Raw genomic sequence first — 18246 nt, 5'->3', positions numbered from 1 at the left:
ATATTTAAAACTGATCGACAGGTGTAATCTACATATCTGTGTTGAAAATTTCTCTCCGCGTTTTCGTGAAAATTGGAATCACTTGTATACAGGGGTCGAAAGTCTTAAAGTAAAAGTCTTGCCATGTGTTTCTTCCACCCATGAACTCAGCCAGCTGATTTCACTAATCGGTTATACCTAAAGAATTGTGCTAATTAGCAAATCCAGGTGATTTGAACGAAATATTGGAAAGGACATTTACTCTCTGAGCCTGGGGTTTCTGCCTCTGCTTGCAAACTAAATAAAACATTCAATTTGAAGTTCAGTAGTACCTGTTACGTGGGAGCAGTTAGCTGTGAACATGACTTGGGGGATTTGAAAACAGTGTCGGTCAACAATGATTATTCTGTGGTTCTTATGTTGTGGTTGAGCTGTGGTTGTGTTGTGCTTGAACTTTGCTTGTGTTGTGGTCCTTTACAGGAAAGCCAACAAAAAAGGATGAGCCATTCAAAGATGACCGCAGAAAGCCGGACCCATCTGCCCCGCCCCCCAAAATCTCCACCTCATCTTCACAGAGAATGGGGCCAGGCAGTAAGGGCCACCCCCTGCACACACCCCCCATGGGACCCCCTGGAGGCTATGGCTCTCACAAGGACATCAAGCTCACTCTGCTCCACAAGGTGATTGGACGGACGGTTGTGCTTGGAGGTTTGGCCAGCACTCCTGTTGGTCTATTGGGGGGATGATTTCACACCCTTTCATCAGAGATGTAATATTACCAGATTTTTTGTGATTAAGGAGAAAGTATTGATTTGTCACATACAGAGCCAGTCATAAGCTCGCACACACACCAAGAGCTTCCACAGTCTTTGACAGTTTATAACAGGAGAGCGCATTCAGCACTCAAACAAAATACTGATTAGCAAAATTAGAGACATTTAGGTTCTGAAAAATTGTATTTGCTGATTAATCAAAAAAATATGTCTTGAAAATCACACCACTTTTCAGGAAACTAGGAAGTTAGAGAAAACTATAGACCTAGAACCTGCCAACAGTCTCCCCCCTTTTAAGTAAACTTTTGGAGTATATGGGAAGACATGCCAAAATGAGTTAGCACGGTTACTTCCTGGTCTGGCTGTAGTTTCTCGTTTGGTTACATTTTTGTGTGTGTGCATACGGCCAGATTGAGCATTTCGGTTAAAACTTAAATAAACTTTCGCATAGATAATTGCTGGTTTATTTAAGGTGCTTGTTTGTTTGGTTTGTGCAAACATTTTACAGTGGTATTTTGCATACATTTCCTAAGCAGCAGACAGACCGTGGAAACAGGAAGAGATACCTGCCGTCTGACAAGGACCGGCCCATGTCTCCACCCACCAAGAGGACAGCTATGTCACCTGAGAGAGGTAAGCGCTAGGGCTCTGGGCCAGGAACCACCCCAAACTCGCTTGATTGTATGGGACCTGTTGGGCTTCTGCCTATGGAAAATATTTAAAGTTCTTGTAGTTGAAATATGTGTTGCATGCATGTTATTTCCTATGTAAGACAGGTTGGGCTGGCTACTTTGTTAAATAATAGACGGTAAAATGAAATGGCACATTCTTGCACCATGTTTGCCTGAGTAGTATTATATTCCTTACATTGTTTCTTGTTTGTTCTGCGGTCTAATTTAGGTAATGTAAGACTTAAAATTGAATTAGCGAATGGTTGCTTACTAGTCGTTGGCTGAGTGGGCTGGTGTGCATTCAAAACCATACAAGTTTACACTTATGACCATAACTTGTGACTTAAAAACATTGCGATTGGCAAGAGTGCTGCACTGAAGGAAAAAACTGAACCGGAACACGCGTTCCGATTCACTCCCGTTTGGTATAACGACAGCACTGCTTATAATAACTTGTCTAGTTGGAGTACTAGGCTAACGCAACCTATTGCTAATAGCGTTATCACAAATTAAATTTAACAGAAGTCTGCATCAACTGGAACTATCCCTAAACATTTGGAAACGAATGGCAGTAGGCCTCCTCTAAAATTAGTTATGTATAAACATACAGTATTTGGCTAACTAATAAGTTATCACTCGTTTCAGTTAAGTAAACAAGTTCATGTGGATGAGTGTTTTTTCTAGCAGTAGGCTATTTGTGTACACATAATAGACTAATCACTTTGCACGTAATAAATTAATGTGCAGGGCACTACTAAAAGTCAAATTAGTTTTTATTTAATGGCATTCTGTGCAGGATTTTTACCTTGAAAATATTATAAAATGCTAAGGCATATTATGATGCACTGGCGATCTCCGTCTTTAAGCACTCTTGTTGAATTTGTGCACCTTTACCTATGTTTGTTATTCTAAAATGTGTTTGGGACCTGGATGTGGCACTCTTGTCTGTCTGGGGAGGAGTGAGTGTGGTTACAGAGCCTGTGGTTTGGGATCAGATCTCAGTGGAGTGTTTGTTGCTGGCTAACTAGCCGCTGCGGTGACACAGATACAGCGAAGCAAAAAGACAAGCTGACGGGGCTCGTTCAAGAACTAGAATTAACCTTGGAATTGCTTTTCCTCTGTGGTGTGGTGTCAGCTGTTCGCCAAAGATAGGAAAGCAATGCAGAGTCTTGCTTTCTGATTGACATGTAAGTAACATTACCTTTAGCTCTCTAGTTAGGATTGCCAGGCGTGCAGTTTTTGACCGGAATGTCCGGTTTTCTAATTAGTTGTACATGTTTGGTTTACGGTCTCGACCGGACAGATGTGGTGTCCGGTCCAAGTAATTAGTGGGAGAAATTTGCCAGTAGTTTCTAATGAATTTGCAAATCAGTGACTCAGTCGGGTACTCGGTGGTTAGTGGGAGGGGTTGCAGACGGAGGAGGAAACTTGTTTGTTGAGAATGACAGCAAAGGTTTAAAAATAAATCCTGCATAGTATGCCTTTAAAACTAAGTGGCCTAATATACATTGGAACCAAAAGTCTGGGTACACTAGCCCTTTTTCACAGGCTAATACAACTCTGATAGCATGTACAGGAGCCAAGATTGTCACACTCACCAAGATCACACACTCCTACCCCAAAGATGCACTTACTAAACACAGTAATTCTTTCACACTGCTCGACATCAATTATATCGAAATGGTAGAAATATTCTGATGAACGTTTGCCTTTTCAAACTCGCCCATCGTGAAAGTTACAGGTACTGGGGTTTACGCAGCCTGGGGGGCTGAGCGTCTGCACTGCCCCTTCTGGAACATTCCCCAGGATGACCTGAGGCGACGTCACGGCACGACGCGCGCGGACGTTAACCGGCGGCTTTTCCGCGTTCCTCCGCCGTGCCGCCGACGCGAAGGAACAAAGGCGGGCCGTTTGACAGCCAGCCACGTTGCGCGTCGAAGCGTGCCGGTGTTTTGAAAAGCGTTTCGGGGTTGTCTGTCATGTTGTTTTGTGCCCAGGCGCACGGCGGACCGAGCGATAAGAGGCTGTGGAACGGGGAAAAGGCTTCTGTAAACTTAATATGTATTGAATTCCCAACCACATTATTATTACTTGAAATGCTCTCCAGAGAGTACAGAGTGCCACAATGGATCTGTTGCATCTTTAAGCCCACCCCCCCCCCCCCCCCCCCCCAGAAAAAAAGAACTTATGGTTAAAAGGAACTTAACCTTATGGTTGTCTGTGTAGTTTAGCACAAGGCTGGGGTAATGATTAATTGACCAGAATGTTTGGCCTGCATTTGCATTTACATCTACATCAGAGCCGTTCTATAAAACGTTTCAATCATTAATCTCGGGTTTTAAAGTCCCGCATTAGGTTTGAATAAAATTGCTCGGGTGGATAATACACCTGTGCACCGTGGACATAGGGGCACACACGCTAGTGCATATGCATCTCTTAGACACATGCACACACACACACACACACAGATACCTAATATTCTTGCAGAGACTGGCACTCAGATAAACTCTCATCACCCACCCACACACAGAAGCGCACTCGCACAGACAGATCTTTGTTTACTTATGTGGGTTCCATCTGCTTTGTTTTCTTGTATAGGAAAGTGACGTCTATTGTAAACAGTGTAGGAAAATTACATTTAAGGGCGTAATCCCCCCCCCCTCCCCCCCACTGACTTAGAATCCAGGTGTATTTCAACATAAATGGGGGCAAATTACAAAATAACATTTCAGCTTTGTCTGGGCACTTGCCATCATCAGTTTCAGTAAAAACTACAAGCAGTGCATAGATTCAGACAGGCTTTTATTGTAAAAAAACAACAACAGAAAAAACTAATGACTAAAATCAATTAAAACATTAAAAACCATTGAGAGCTGTCTGTGTGTGTGTGTGTGTGTGTGTGTGTGTGTAAACGAGAGAACTGGTCCAGGCTCCAAAACTTGTCTGGTTTTTTCTAACATGATGATGTGATTGTGTCCATTGCTATGGCAATGTTCAGAGTTCCATTCTCTCAGAATTGTACTGGGCCTTGTCATTTATGTTCTCAGTTTCTTGTGTTGTCAAGTGAACTAAAACCCCATTCTCGATCTCCAAGAATGGTTGGTCATCCAACACAATGAACTCAGTTATCCAGTTATTTTTTTGGCCTTGTCGCTTGCCGTAGGACTGATTTCGGCTTCCTCTTTGTAAAAGTTTTGCTCAGCAGACATCGTAGCAGACCTGTAGCAGCTCATTTCATAAACACCTAGCCTCATTTGTGACGGCTAATGGATAGTGCTTGTTTGCGGCCATGATGGCAGGTTCAGTTTGGCGTTCAGTTTGAGTCGGAAAGTACGGAGCTTCGCTACAGGTGAGAATTAAAATGTATATTAAGTGCCAGACGTTTCTTAGCCAAAACGACACTGAAAATAATAAAAATAATACCATATTATATTATACTTATCGGAAGCCGATACAGATCCAGGGATGGAATTGGGACGTCCCTAGAGTGTGTGCATCTGTTTGTAGACTGAATCGGGCCAGCTCCTTTCTGCAGTCTGTCTGGGGACGTGGCACAACTGCTAAGATGCTTCCCTCTGTCACTCACAGGTCGGGACAGGAGGATGCTAAGACCGCCCCTCTCTCCCAGACTGGACCGCCCCCGAGGCCCTGGGCCACGCCCCATGCTCCCACAACCAGAGAGGTAATGCCAAAATTACACCCTCATGCTGGAGAGTTTCCCTTACCACTGTTACCCTGAACTAGCTGTAAGATTTCAGTCTTTCACTGTGTTGCTTCACCAAAGACAAATCATGTTTTTGGGACATACTGTATTCAGAATTTCTGTCTGTTTGCCCCAAGGCTATTACTAAACACTTATTGGCCTCTTAGACATTGGCTTCTTGGGTTGTCAATCACGCAAATAGGTATTTGCTTTAGTTTGCATTATCGATAATCCCTGGTGACCTCTGAAATGCAGAAATCCCAATGGGAACTCTGTTATCCCTGTGCTCCGTTCCACGCTCTCATCGCTAGGGAAAGAGTAAAGCTGGGAATGTTTTTCCCTCTGCAGGAAACGGCCGCTTTCTCCGCCCCCCAAATCCTCTGGGAAGGGACCTGGAGCGTCATCTGGCAAGCCAGCGGGGGCGGGGCCAGGATCGGGCTCCAGCGGGCCGACCCCGCCCAAATCGGGCAAGCCGAGCAGCACGCTGTCGCGGCGTGAGGAGCTCCTGAAACAGCTGAAGGCCGTGGAGGACGCCATCGCCCGCAAAAGGGCCAAGATCCCCGGGAAATAGGGGACGACACGGGGGGGGAATGGGGGGATGGGGGGGGGGGGGGGGAGATGCGGTCGCCACGCTCGACCGGGAAACGTCAGGGCTCGCTTTGCCCTCAGAGAGAGGCCGTCAGATTTTTTTTATATGCGAGTGAAACGAAATAGAAAAAGTGGCAGCAGGGCATGGCTCCTCCCCCAACCCCTTTCATTCTGATTGGACAGGAAAACCTTGCCCCCCCCAACCCAGCTCTTTCTGTGCTAGAAAGATTCTACATCCTCCTGCACCCCCACAAACGCACACCTGCGTGCACCCACCCACACACACACACACACACACACACACACACACACACACACACACACATACACACACCCTCACCAATGAATTGTCTCAATGAAACATGATACCTTTAATGCATTCTCGCCATCTCTTTCTCTGAATGCTTTACATTTTTGGCGTCTCGAACTGTGTTGATGAGACTCCCCTCCCCCCCTCTCGGGTCTGTGACTATGGAGTTTCTGGAAACTGGTTTTCTGTTCGGAGAACAGACTCTGGAAAAACCTCTCTGGAAAGAAAGACCCTACCCCGCCTCTCGGGACCCCTTTGTTTATGAAGGTCCCCTCTTTACCAGTGCACACGACTAATCTTAGTACCTGCATTTAGTGTTTTTCAGCTGTGTTGGATTTCTTAATGTGTACAATTATAGCAAACATGGGAGAAACAGAGATTTCTTCAAGTGTAAAATTATAGCGAACAAATTCCTGTGATGTGAAGTATGCCTTTTTTTAAATATCTGCAGCGTTTTCGTTTTTTTTTTTCTCCCCCCCCTCAGCTCTTCGTAATTAAAAAGGTCTGTCTATTTTATTTCCCCCAGTTTTAGTTGACACATACGGTGGGAGGTTGCGTGTGAGATTTCCTGCAGAAAGGGAGGAATTGTGTCTTACTTTTGTGACAGGAAAAGCAACTGAATAAACTATTTTGATAAAGAAACATGTTTTTTCTTTATTTTCTGTGTCTGGAACATTTTTTCCAGCAGAAGTTATGAATTTGTGTTGTAAGTCAAAAACGTCTTTCACGGGCTCGTTTCTGGATTTTTGGAATTCACACCTATTCTGAGGGATGTAACAAAACAAAAAGAGAATTTAAGGGTATGATTTTGTCTTGAATATTGAGAGAATTCATTTAGAATTGGGTGTCAAATGAGCTTATCAAAAATAACAAACCCGAATGATTATGTCTGGTTATCCGGTTATCTCATGTCTGCTCTGTGCACTGTCAACTTCACCCCAATTATGCAAAATTTTCTCGTCTTGGTCACAATTTATTTTGGTATTACACAGTTGAATTTATTTAGTTTATTTAGTTGGAAGCACCCTCTGGTGATCAGTCCTGACCTGTGGTGAATCATGTGACTAGTCACATGACCAGCAACTGAAAGCAATTTATATAAATGTATTTAGCATCTTGTGTCCAACATGCTAGTTTTATTTTACAAATGTAACCTCCCAGACAAAGTATTATTTATTTTTCAAGCATTTATCAGTGTTAGTATTTTGGAACACTGGTGTCACTGACATTCTGTAGACATGGCTGTCATGCATGATTTTGATTTTGCTACATGTTTGTTTGCATTCTATATGATTTTGATTTTGCTTAATGTTTGGTTGCATTCTACGTTTTGATTTTGCCTCATGTTTGATTGCATCCTGTATGATGTAGATTTTGCTGCATGTTTAATTGCATGCAGCCTGATTTAGATGTTGCTGCATATTCCTTTGTGGTTTACCAATACTAGCCATTTCCTCTATGTTATCTTATTTGCTTATGTATATAACTCATTTAGCTTCGCTTCTTTTCTGAATGCGTACATTAATGACAAACAGAAGCCTATTTTGTGTCCCTGTATAAACCTTGTGGTGGAATGTTCCAGTGACCTGGCGTTGGTGTTTACAGCTTATTGACTTATCAAGCAGGGTAACTGATGGAAACAAAGATGATGCTTGTAGGTGGGCCCTATTGGAAAAGAGTTCCTTTTCCTTCCCCTACCTAAACCTTACAAACACAGAAAACAGGCCATCCCTGTCTGTAAGGATCACAGCTGCAGAAATAAAATGGCGGACGTGATACATTTTTTTGGTTGAGTCTTAAAATAGCCTTTGCTCAGTCTGTATGCATAAGTACGTAGTAAGCCGCTATGGGTGTTCCTCTGAAGTGCTTTTCTCCTGTACCCTGTAATCCAGGAGTGAGGAACCCCATTCCTTAATGGCTGTATATGCAGATTTTTGTTTCCTCCTGTTAGCCTGGCTCAGTTGAATAACCCTCTCAGCATAGTTAAAAGAGGTAATTGTGTAGCGGGTGCAGAATCCTCTTCTTGGAGGGCCTTATCCATTTGTTTTAGTTTCTATTAATTTTCCTTGATCTATATACCCTGGAACTGAAAATGGGTGGTATTAACCAACGCTGGTTCGCTTAAAAATAAGATGGAAAAAAATGTTTTGTGCAAGGACACAAGCAACCATGAGCTTATCAGTAAATGTAGCTAAAATACTGTATCACATACATGATTGAGCCAATTTAATTACAGTGCCTTCGGAAAGTATTCAGACCCCTTCACTTTTTCCACATTTTGTTACGTTACAGCCTTATTATGAAATGTATGAAATTCATTTTTATTCTCACCAATCTACAAACAATACCCCGTAATAAAAAGAAAATAGATTTTTAGAAATGTTAGCAAATTTATTAAAAATAAAAAAACTGCAATATCACATTTACATAAGGATTCAGACCCTTTGCTATGACACTCAAAATTGAGCTGAGGTGCATCCTGTTTCCATACTTGAGATGTTTCTACAACTTGATTGGAGTCCACCTGTGGTAAATTCAATTGATTGGACATGATTTGGAAAAGCACACACCTGTTTATATAAGGTCCCACAGTTGTCAGTGCATGTCAGAGCAAAGACCAAGCCATGAAGTCGAAGGAATTGTCCGTAGACCTCCGAGACAGGATTGTGTTGAGGTACAGATCTGGGGAAGGGTACCAAACGTTTTCTGTAGCATTGAAGGTCCTGAAGAACACAGTGGCCTCCATAATGCTTAAATGGAAGAGGTTTGGAACCACCAGGACTCTGAACCGCTGCCCGGCCAAACTGAGCACACGGTGGAGGGGGGCCTTAGTCAGGGAGGGTGACCAAGAATCCAGTCGCCACTCTGACAGAGTTCCTCTGTAGATATGGGAAAACCTTCTAGAGGGCAACCATCTCTTCAGCACTCCACCAACCATGCCTTTATGGTAGAGTGGCCAGACGAAAACCACTCCTCAGTAAAAGGCACATGGCAGCCCGCTTGGAGTTTGCCAAAAGGCACCCAAATACTGAGAAACAAGATTTTCTTGTGTGATGAAACCACAGTGAAGCATGGTGGTGGCAGCATCATGCTGTGGGGATGTTTTTCAGCAGCAGGAACTGGGAGACTATTCAAGATAGAGGTAAAGATGAACGGAGCAAAGAAGAGAGAGATCCTTGATGAAAACTTGTGCCAGAGCGCTCAGGACCTCAGACTGGGACGAAGGTTCACCTTCCAACAGGACAACGACCCTAAGCACACAGCCAAGAAGACTCAATGCTGTAATCGCTGCCAAAGGTGCCTCAACAAAGTTCCGTTTTTTATTTTTAATACATTTTCACAAATGTCTAAAAACCTATTTTTGCTTTGTCATTATGCGATATCGTGTGTAGATTGATGAGAATAAAAATGAATTTAATCCATATTATAATAAGGCTGTAACATAACAAAATGTGTAAAAAGTGGGTCTGAATACTTTCCGAAGGCACTGTATGTTAATTATGAAACCAATACAGCCTCCTGGAATAGTATGAAGCTGTATTAAAGCCGCACCAGAAACTCCATGATTAATCCACTCGATTTTTGTTCATTCACACCGTTGTGGAGTTTGTCAAGATTGTAGATCTCAGAGGTGTAGGGAAACTGGTCTACCAACTGAGTTTGCTTCCGTGCTGAACAAATTTTAAATCATTTAAAATGTTAAGCCACAACCCCCTAAACTCTGCCATGGGCAAATTCTAACTTGATCCATCTTGTGAGTCTGTCATGAGTTCATCATGTTGTGATTGTTGAATAATTGATGCCATCACTTTATTATTGCACCCTATATCTTTTATTGGTTCTGTTTGTTGTGCAGTTCCCCAGTGCCTCAAACCCATGCATTTTGGCACTTATGATCCTTTTAGTAGTCATCTGGCCAGTCTGTGTAAACTGGCCAAATAATGGCCAAAGGTAGTTGTTATGTGGGGATCAACATACATGACGTTTGTGGCTGTCATGTATGACATCAGCATCAAGGAGGCTTGCAAGGGATGGATTTAGAGTGGAGCTGGCACCCACCTGGAGTCAAGAAACTAGCTGGCAGTCTAAGGCCCAAAACATACCCAACGCAAATGACAATGGCGGGCCAATGCCATGCAAACGCACGGCGCAGTTGGACATGCTGAGCGCGCGTTCTTATGTCCCTGCGAAGCTAATAAACCAGAGGCTTCAAGGGGGTGATCCAGGACAGTTGTGAAAGTGAGCGAAAGAAAATGTGAATGGAAGAATGTTGCTTCATGCATTTTTTACGGTTATAGCGTGCCTTGTTGCTGAGGTTCACACTGCAAATATTTCAGGTGACATTTTAGAATGCCACAATACGTGAAATCGACTTTGGCAGGAGTTTGGGTCACAAAGCCTGCTCAACTGACGAGTGTTGCAATAGGAATAGTGACTAAAGTGACGTCTGCATTTACATCTGTGGGAAAGGCATCGGCAAATATGGTTGGAAATTGTGATCGAAAGCTCACATTCGATGGCTGTGATGCTGTAAGGAAAAACAGAAGAGAAACTCTTTCTCGAGTGACTGTGAATATCAATTCAGGACGTAAGCAGACTGTCAGCAAGAATAGTCTGTCAACAACTACATAGAGAGGGGATATTATAGTAGGGTTACAGTGCATAAACCCCTTGACAAATGCACATTTCAGTTCAGTGGTGCAAAAAGCATAGGCACTGATCTACAGAGATGGAAATAGGTGATACAGTCAAAAGAGTTATCCTTTACCATATTCTCGACAAGTGGGCGAGCGCATGTGTGGCGTACACCAAGCGAATGGTACAGGCCACAATGCTTGACCCCTACAGTGTGGGGGTCTGGTGGTGCTGTTATGCTGTGGGGGGCATTTTACTGGCATGGTTTCGGTCCACTGATCCCCTTAGAGTGAAGGGTAACTGCAAATTAATACAAAGTTATTCTGAGTGATCACCTTTATCCTATGATGAAACATTTCTAATCTGATGGGAGTGGTGTCTCCAGGATGACAATATCCCCATCCACAGGATACAAGAGGTCACTGAATAGTTTGATGAATATTAAAATGACATGAATTATATGCTGTGGTCTTCACAGCCACCGGATCTCAACCCAGTTGAATGCCTATAGGAGATTTTGGATTTATGTGTTAGACAGCGCTCTCCACCACCATCAAAACACCAAATGATCGAATATCTTTTGGAAGAATGGTGTTCCATCCCTCCAGCAGAGTTTCAGAGGCTTTGTAGAATCTATGCCAAGGCACATTGAAGCTGTTCTGGTGGCTTGTGGTGGCCCATCACCTTACTAAGACACTTTATGCTGGTGTTTCCTTTCACTTGTCACCCGTTTGTATGTAGGGTATGTTTCCTGAATACAGAAGTTTTTAGCATAAGACTTTATGCATGACGGTCCTCATTTGGCCTAACTGGGCTGGCTTGATTGTTGAAATGTGGCTAAGGAGTCTGTACAGTTTACCCATGGACCTCCCCTACTGAGTCCTACAGACCTCTGTGGATTTTGTTTTTTGATCCAGGTGAAATGAGCATCTATTGAACTGTTAAGTGAAAGTCTGTAAATGGGGGCAGACGAAAAGTAAGCTAAAATGTACATAGAAAATATCTCTATAAACGGATTAGGTACAGGTACCTGGCCTGTATTAGATATGTAATTCATATGTGCAAATGCATAAAAAAACTGTTCATACCTGTAGCTGTACAGGAGCTATATTACATACACCTAGTTGATTGATTGGTTGATTGGCTGTGTGAGAACAATTCCTACCTGAGTCCTAAATGCTGAAATTGGTAGCTAAGGGTGCATTCCAGAAACACAACATTTATCGATGCCTTGACATTTTGTTTACATTTGAACATTTGAAATGTTTAGCAAATCTGTTAGGTCTTGTGCCAGGGGTGATATGTTGTAACCAGAAGTGGCATGCAAATGTATTTACAAATTGGTGTCGCACTGTAGTCTGTACAGTTGCTCTATCAGCATTGGAACAGTGCTTTGCAACCACACATTTAACACTGCACTTGTTCTCTAGCTCAAGCAACGGGGGTGACTGCAGGGGACTGTGTATGCCAGTTTTTGTTACAGCCAGTTAATGTTGTTTCAAATGTTGACGTTCTTTCAGAAGATTTTCCTTAAATGTATCTTGCATGCATGCAGGTTCTGGCTTGTTGAGTTCATTTCCGTGACAAGCTGTCAGCACTTTCAGCAGTGTGTATTTGATTTACTGACATTTGAACTTCAGTGACATCACAATTCCACTGAAGTCAGAATGAGTTGAGTGGATTAGTGTATCATTGTGGTTTAAGTGACACATTCAGCTCCCATGCTAGGCACTGCAGTTGCACTTGTACTTAACAGAATACACCTGAATATTGTACAAGAATGAGACCGATGTAAAAACAACACTAACACACACAAAAAACCTCAGATTTTGCAGTGCAGATAAGTTGAATCTTTTTGTTCCGACAAACCATTGAATAAACAAGCATTGCATTGTTGCTGTAATGATGATGATGATTATAATAATTATTTTATTATTATTATTATTATTATTATTATAGAGCAGAATAGGTTAATACTTCAACTAAGCTGTGAAAGTGATGAAAAGTGTGTGGTGAAAGGATAGAAGACAGGAATGGAAGCTTTTCAGGAAATTCTGCTTTTTCAGATGCAGCTAACCCTGTCCATCATTACTGAGCTTCTTGGTTGGTTTAGATCTGAATGCCAAACACACTCTCAGAAATATAGGTACAGTGGAGGTACATTTTTGTTCACTAAAAAACAAATTTTTTGCCAGATGTTGGAAGTAAAATAATGGTCTATTTGGGTGCTAATACAGTTGAGGCCAAAGTGGGTTTCAGTGGGTCAAAGGTTTACATACACTTTGTTAGTATTTGGTGGTATTGCCTTTTAATTGCTTAACTTGAGTCAAACGTTAGGGGTAGCCTTCCACAAGCTTCTCACAATACTTTGTCGGAATTTTTTCCCATTCCTCCTGACAGAACTGGAGTAACTCAGTCAGGTTTGTGGGCCTTCTTGCTCAGACACCTTTTCTGTTTATTCCACACATTTTCTATGGGATTCAGGTCAGGGCTTTGTGATGGCCACTCCAATACTTTCACTTTGTTGTCTTTAAGCCATTTTGTTTCAACTTCGGGGGTATGCTTAGGATCACTGTTCTGCTGGAAGACCCTGTTGGAACCTTTCTAGTTGATGCCTTGAGGTGTTGCTTCAGTGTTTCTAGATAGAAAATAAGTATTGTATCTTACTGAACCTGTGTTTGGTAGTTGTCTATGACCATGAAATGCACTTTTTGTCGCTTTGGATAAAAGCGTCTGCCAAATAAATGTAATGTAATGTAATGTAGTTGTCTTGGGGTTCAGTTGAACCTTTCGGACCAAAGTTTGTTCAGCCCTGGGGGTTCATTTGTGCCTCCTTCCAGAACGATGCAGTGTCTGTGTGGTCCCAAGATTTTTATATTTGCATACTATTGTTTGTACAGATGCTGATGTGAACAAAGTAGATGCCCTAATTGGCTTTCCAAAAGAAATGTATGGTAACATGAAATGTGCAGAGTTGTGAAAAACTGAGTTTGAATATCTTTAGCCTAGGTGTATGTAAACTTTTGGCCTTAACTGTAAGTACCTTTTCCAAGCAGGGAAGTACAAATGAATTATGTATTGCAGCTAGGATAAGGTACCACCTATATAGGATAGGGTTGCACCTTTATTCTGAGAGAGCTTAGAAAATGCAGAGATGTGTTGAATAATAAGACATTGTCTGTTTATGCGGATGTGACATCTATTTGCCGCTCTACCCGACGTGTGCATGTGGAGGTGGATAGGCGTGGGTGGGGAGTTGAACAGGGAAGCCGGAAGGTGTGAGTTCAGCGTGTTTATGTTTTCCAGTCATGGATGCATGACTGTTTACTTGAGTCTCCCAAAACCCCTATCCCACACACCACCCACTACCTGCAAAAAAAAAACAAAAAAAAAAAAACTGAAAATTGATAGTCTGATAGAAAAAGAGAATCAGGATGATGTTTGTTCACAAGTCTTTTTTATCTGCATCATCAGCATCCGCTTGAGTTTCTGTTGAGAGAGAGAGAGAGAGAGTAGAGTAGAGTGTAGAGTAGAGGATACCAAGAGGAAGAACTGGGTGAGACTCACAAGCAACTTGGCATTGCCACCAGACAAGCTGAAATACAAAATGAATGCCCTGTGCAGATTAAAAGATTAATGCCACTACTGTTTCACTTATATTTAAATACCGATATATACACGTGATATATAAATGCAGACTATGTTTTAAACTGCACTTGAACCTGCACCACCTTCAAGTGCACCACTCTCCTGCCAAAAAAACATCCATTTTTGTGAATGGAGGCTACACAGTACCATCATGGAGGTATATTACAAAAAAGGGATACATAAATAAAAGGGGATAAAACAGAAAAGATAAATAAAGCAAGTAAAACAAAAGACAGAACATTTCTTACATGCTGTAGTAATGTGGTTAACTTTAAAACTTTGCAGCATGATTGGGGTCTGATACCTGGGAATAACTGTTCCTAAAGTTAAAATCCCAGGGGGAATGTTATTTTCAGAGTGGTAAAAATGTATTGCAAAAAATGCAGCGTGTCTAACTGTGTTAATTCAGCTCCAATGGGGACCATATTTTATTTCTTAATAGTTGAATTAACACTGGCAATTTTACTGTGTACTAATCTCAATGTCCAGAACACATTGGATGGCTGAAGATAAACTACTTTATCTGCATGAATTGCTTGACAATTTACATGTATATGCCTCTGTTGTATGATTAAATTCTCTTTTTACTTGTGGGTGTTCTGGGTAAAATTTATAGGATGAGGTAAACTATGAAGTAAAAAGTCTTCCTGGTTGAACACCGTGACTATTTTATTTTAAAACAGAAGCAGCCATCTGGCTTTGCAGTATTTATGCAGTTTTTTTTTTTTGTAGATGTAAAGTTGATCTGCTGGGCAAGGTCTTCAGCTAATCACAATTGTATTTCTTCTTCAGGGATTAAGTCACTTTCTGTTGTGTTGTTCAGCACTAAATCAAGTCTCTGAATGCCAAATTAAACAATCTGAACAACAATTTCCAAAGCACATTTTCAGCAATTTGCTAATTTGTGCTAATTTTTAATTCCTACAGTGGACTTTTTTTCAAGTTCACCACTGCCTGCCTACAGCAATAGTATGTGTCTTCTGATTAGTACGTGCTGTTTAGCCAAGCACTATTGAACCTCATTTAGTAAAAATCCTCTCTATGAACAGAAATATGATGATTGTTAACTTTATGAGTCCAAGAGAGTGCTCAGATGTACTCAAAAAGAGTAAAATGTACTAGAGCTTATTTAAACCTTAGTATTATGCATAATAATAATAATAATAATAATAATAATAATAATTGTTATTATTATTATTACAACAATTATAATAATTACACTATTATACGTTATGTAATTTGATTCAATTGATTACTTATTAATCTTTGAAAACATATTTTCTGTGTTGTTTCCCTTCATCAGAGGTAATCTCATAGAAGATCATTTGAAATGGGATGCCAGTTATAACGGAGTAGTTGCGCCAGTCTTTGCTGGCTAATCCTTGGTGGAAACAATATCGAACCAATTCAGTGGTCTTTTCAAAAGGTCGCTTAATCTTGGTTTTACTCATAAAAGTTCAAAGAATATAAACCTTCATTTACATATTTACATAACTAAATCCAATGTGTAATCTAGTACAATAAATCTAACAGACTAGTTTGAAATTCTGAGATTAAATAAATAAATAAATGTGCCAGATACGTATAAGCGTAGCCTATAACTAATGCAACTCAACTCGCCTCAAGATAGAGCCGCCCTAAGGCGGGAACCTATGTCCTGCATCTACGAGGGTAACTATGGTATCTGGCTGTGCACTTTGGGAAAAGGAAGCGCGGAACTAATTGTGTTCATTCCCATTTCCTTCTATATTGTCGGGTTTCCCCAAGCGCAGGCGGCAGCCGCTATATATTGAAGTCAGTCGGAATATGGCACAGAAGGAGCGACACACCTGCCTTAACGGTTGTATACAGCAAAACGTGAAAAGTTTCCTTGACTTGTTCAAGAGGATGAGGGTAAGTCAGAATAAAACTTCTGTTCACATTACATTTAATTATTTTTTATGTTGAAAACAGCATAGTCGATTCCACGTGGAAATGTATTTATTAATTTATTAACGGTACTATAAATTATAACGTATCCGAGCCATATAATTTGAGACCAGAGTATTAATTTTGTTTATCTGTTTACTGCAGGTCTTGCCACGGTTGATATTGTCGGTTATATATCTATACTTCATGACTTTTCCTGGATTCTCAGAAGCTCGCAATAAAGAGCACAGGTGTTTCAATAAAGATGTCGCCTTGACGAAGCTCACCAAGCGTCTGTTGAAGAAAACTCACCTGCATCCTTTGTGCAATGTGGCAGAGCAAGTTCTGAGTCCGAACGAATCGCGACCAAAGCCTGAATGTTCCAACGATTCTTCAGGGAAAGACAACGAACGTTCGGTCTCCCCCTGGTGGTTCCGGTAAGTAGTTAGATGAATCATCTCGGCAATTTTGAGGCAATCGCCTGTATGCTACTACAATTTGAAATGTATTTAATAGTGCAAATAATTTGGAACTATTATTGCGATGTTTGCTTGCGTGGCTTGATGATGGGGGACGGATTTCTGAATCACAAGTGTTACATTTTGTACACTCTGGTTCATTGCAATAATAATAATAATAATAATAATAATTATTATTATTATTATTATAATAATAATAATTATTATTTCTAAATTTCCTGTAAAGCTTTCATTCCTGTCTTTTATCCTTTCATCACACACTTCTCATCACGTTGACAGCTTAGTTGAAGCATTAACCTATTCTGCTCAATAATAATAATAATAATAATAATAATAATAATAATAATAAAATAATAATAATAATCATCATCATCATCATTAATTACTGTTCTTTCCCCCACAGTAATAACCATGATGAGGAAAGGTACCCTGTCAACATTTCTGTAGCCGAATGCCTCTGTGAAGGATGTATCATTAACGGAATAGAGAACAGGTCGTACAACTCTATGCCGGTGTATACCAGTATGCGGGTCTTGAAAAAGGTCGTATGTCCACACAACGAGACAATGTACACATTCGGAGTCTGCACTGTGACCGTGCCTATTGCATGCACTTGCGTTATACCAAAGAGTTTCCCTAACCTCTCTTAGATGTTTCTATACTGAAATAACTTGTAGAGACTTTTCTCACATTATGTTGTGTTTGTTTTAAAATGCACCAACGTTATTTTAATATATAACACTGTTTTGCTTATACAATAAGCGAACGAAAAACGTAAAACGTGGTTTTACATGTGATGAAATGATGGCGTAATTGCCTAACGTGGTGTAACGTTGTCAGCGTACGTACCTACTGAGTATATATATTGCATGCAAGTTGTATACGGCAAATATACTGAGTAGTAGGCAAGGGTGCTGATTCTGACATGGCCGAAATGATTTTAATTGTGACAATTTTATTATTTATTGACTTGGACGTAATATCTTAAAATGTGGATCTGAAACAAAGACTAGATCTCCAGTTGACTTTATTTATTTTTTTAACGGTGTGTTTTATTTTTTTAATTTATTTATTTAAAAAAAAATATTCAAATGTGTTTGCTGAACAAATTTGATGTAGGATTGTTTTTGAAATTTTAATAATTGTCATTCTAAATAATGATTTGATGGTTGAGATTACATTCTGTAGAAAAATGTGTTGCAATAATTGAATAAAATAAAACATATATTTTGTGGTACCTTATTAGCAAGCTAATTTAAACAAGCTGTCCCTTGTTTAAAATTGTATTTAATTTTTTTTATGTATCTCTGTGCAACAGCATCAACATTTTATTAAAATGTATTTTATCTTTACATTAACTTATTTTGCGATTTATTTTCAACTTAATGATGCTGGAGTTCCTATGATTTTGCCACCACTGTTATTGGGGAATATAAAGCAATAGAAGGCAGTAGAGAGATTCAGTATTTTGCATTGGGGAAAGCTACCTGGGGGCAGCATGTCACATCATAACAAGATGGTAATGAATCCAGGGGCCTTTCTGTATGGAGTT

General features: G+C 40.7%; 2 protein-coding genes across 7 annotated transcripts in view; both read left to right on the top strand.

The window, feature by feature from the left end:
* The window catches only part of zc3h18 (zinc finger CCCH-type containing 18), a 55986-nt gene extending 50262 nt beyond the window's left edge, over window positions 1-5724 (top strand). For 4 of the 6 annotated variants that reach the window (XM_035418623.1, XM_035418622.1, XM_035418626.1 and 1 more), the window contains 4 exons: window positions 460-659; window positions 1286-1385; window positions 5012-5105; window positions 5475-5724. In XM_035418623.1, coding sequence (XP_035274514.1) covers window positions 460-659; window positions 1286-1385; window positions 5012-5105; window positions 5475-5697 — 617 coding nt within the window. In that variant the 3' untranslated portion in view covers window positions 5698-5724. The remainder of the gene's footprint in view (window positions 1-459; window positions 660-1285; window positions 1386-5011; window positions 5106-5474) is intronic. The other 2 variants (XM_035418625.1, XM_035418624.1) reach the window with 2 other exon arrangements.
* Window positions 5725-15906: 10182 nt separating this feature from the next.
* On the top strand, window positions 15907-17681 carry LOC118228490 (interleukin-17C-like). The gene is made up of 3 exons (XM_035420042.1): window positions 15907-16200; window positions 16381-16652; window positions 17098-17681. Exons 1-3 carry the CDS (start codon window positions 16114-16116, stop codon window positions 17342-17344), a joined length of 606 nt encoding a protein of 201 aa, XP_035275933.1. The 5' UTR covers window positions 15907-16113; the 3' UTR covers window positions 17345-17681.
* Window positions 17682-18246: the final 565 nt, after the last annotated feature.

This window comes from Anguilla anguilla, chromosome 5 (genome assembly GCF_013347855.1).
Source record: "Anguilla anguilla isolate fAngAng1 chromosome 5, fAngAng1.pri, whole genome shotgun sequence".
NCBI lineage: Eukaryota > Metazoa > Chordata > Actinopteri > Anguilliformes > Anguillidae > Anguilla > Anguilla anguilla.
Note: the sequence above shows the minus strand (reverse complement) of the source record. Positions and strands in the feature narration are given on the sequence as shown.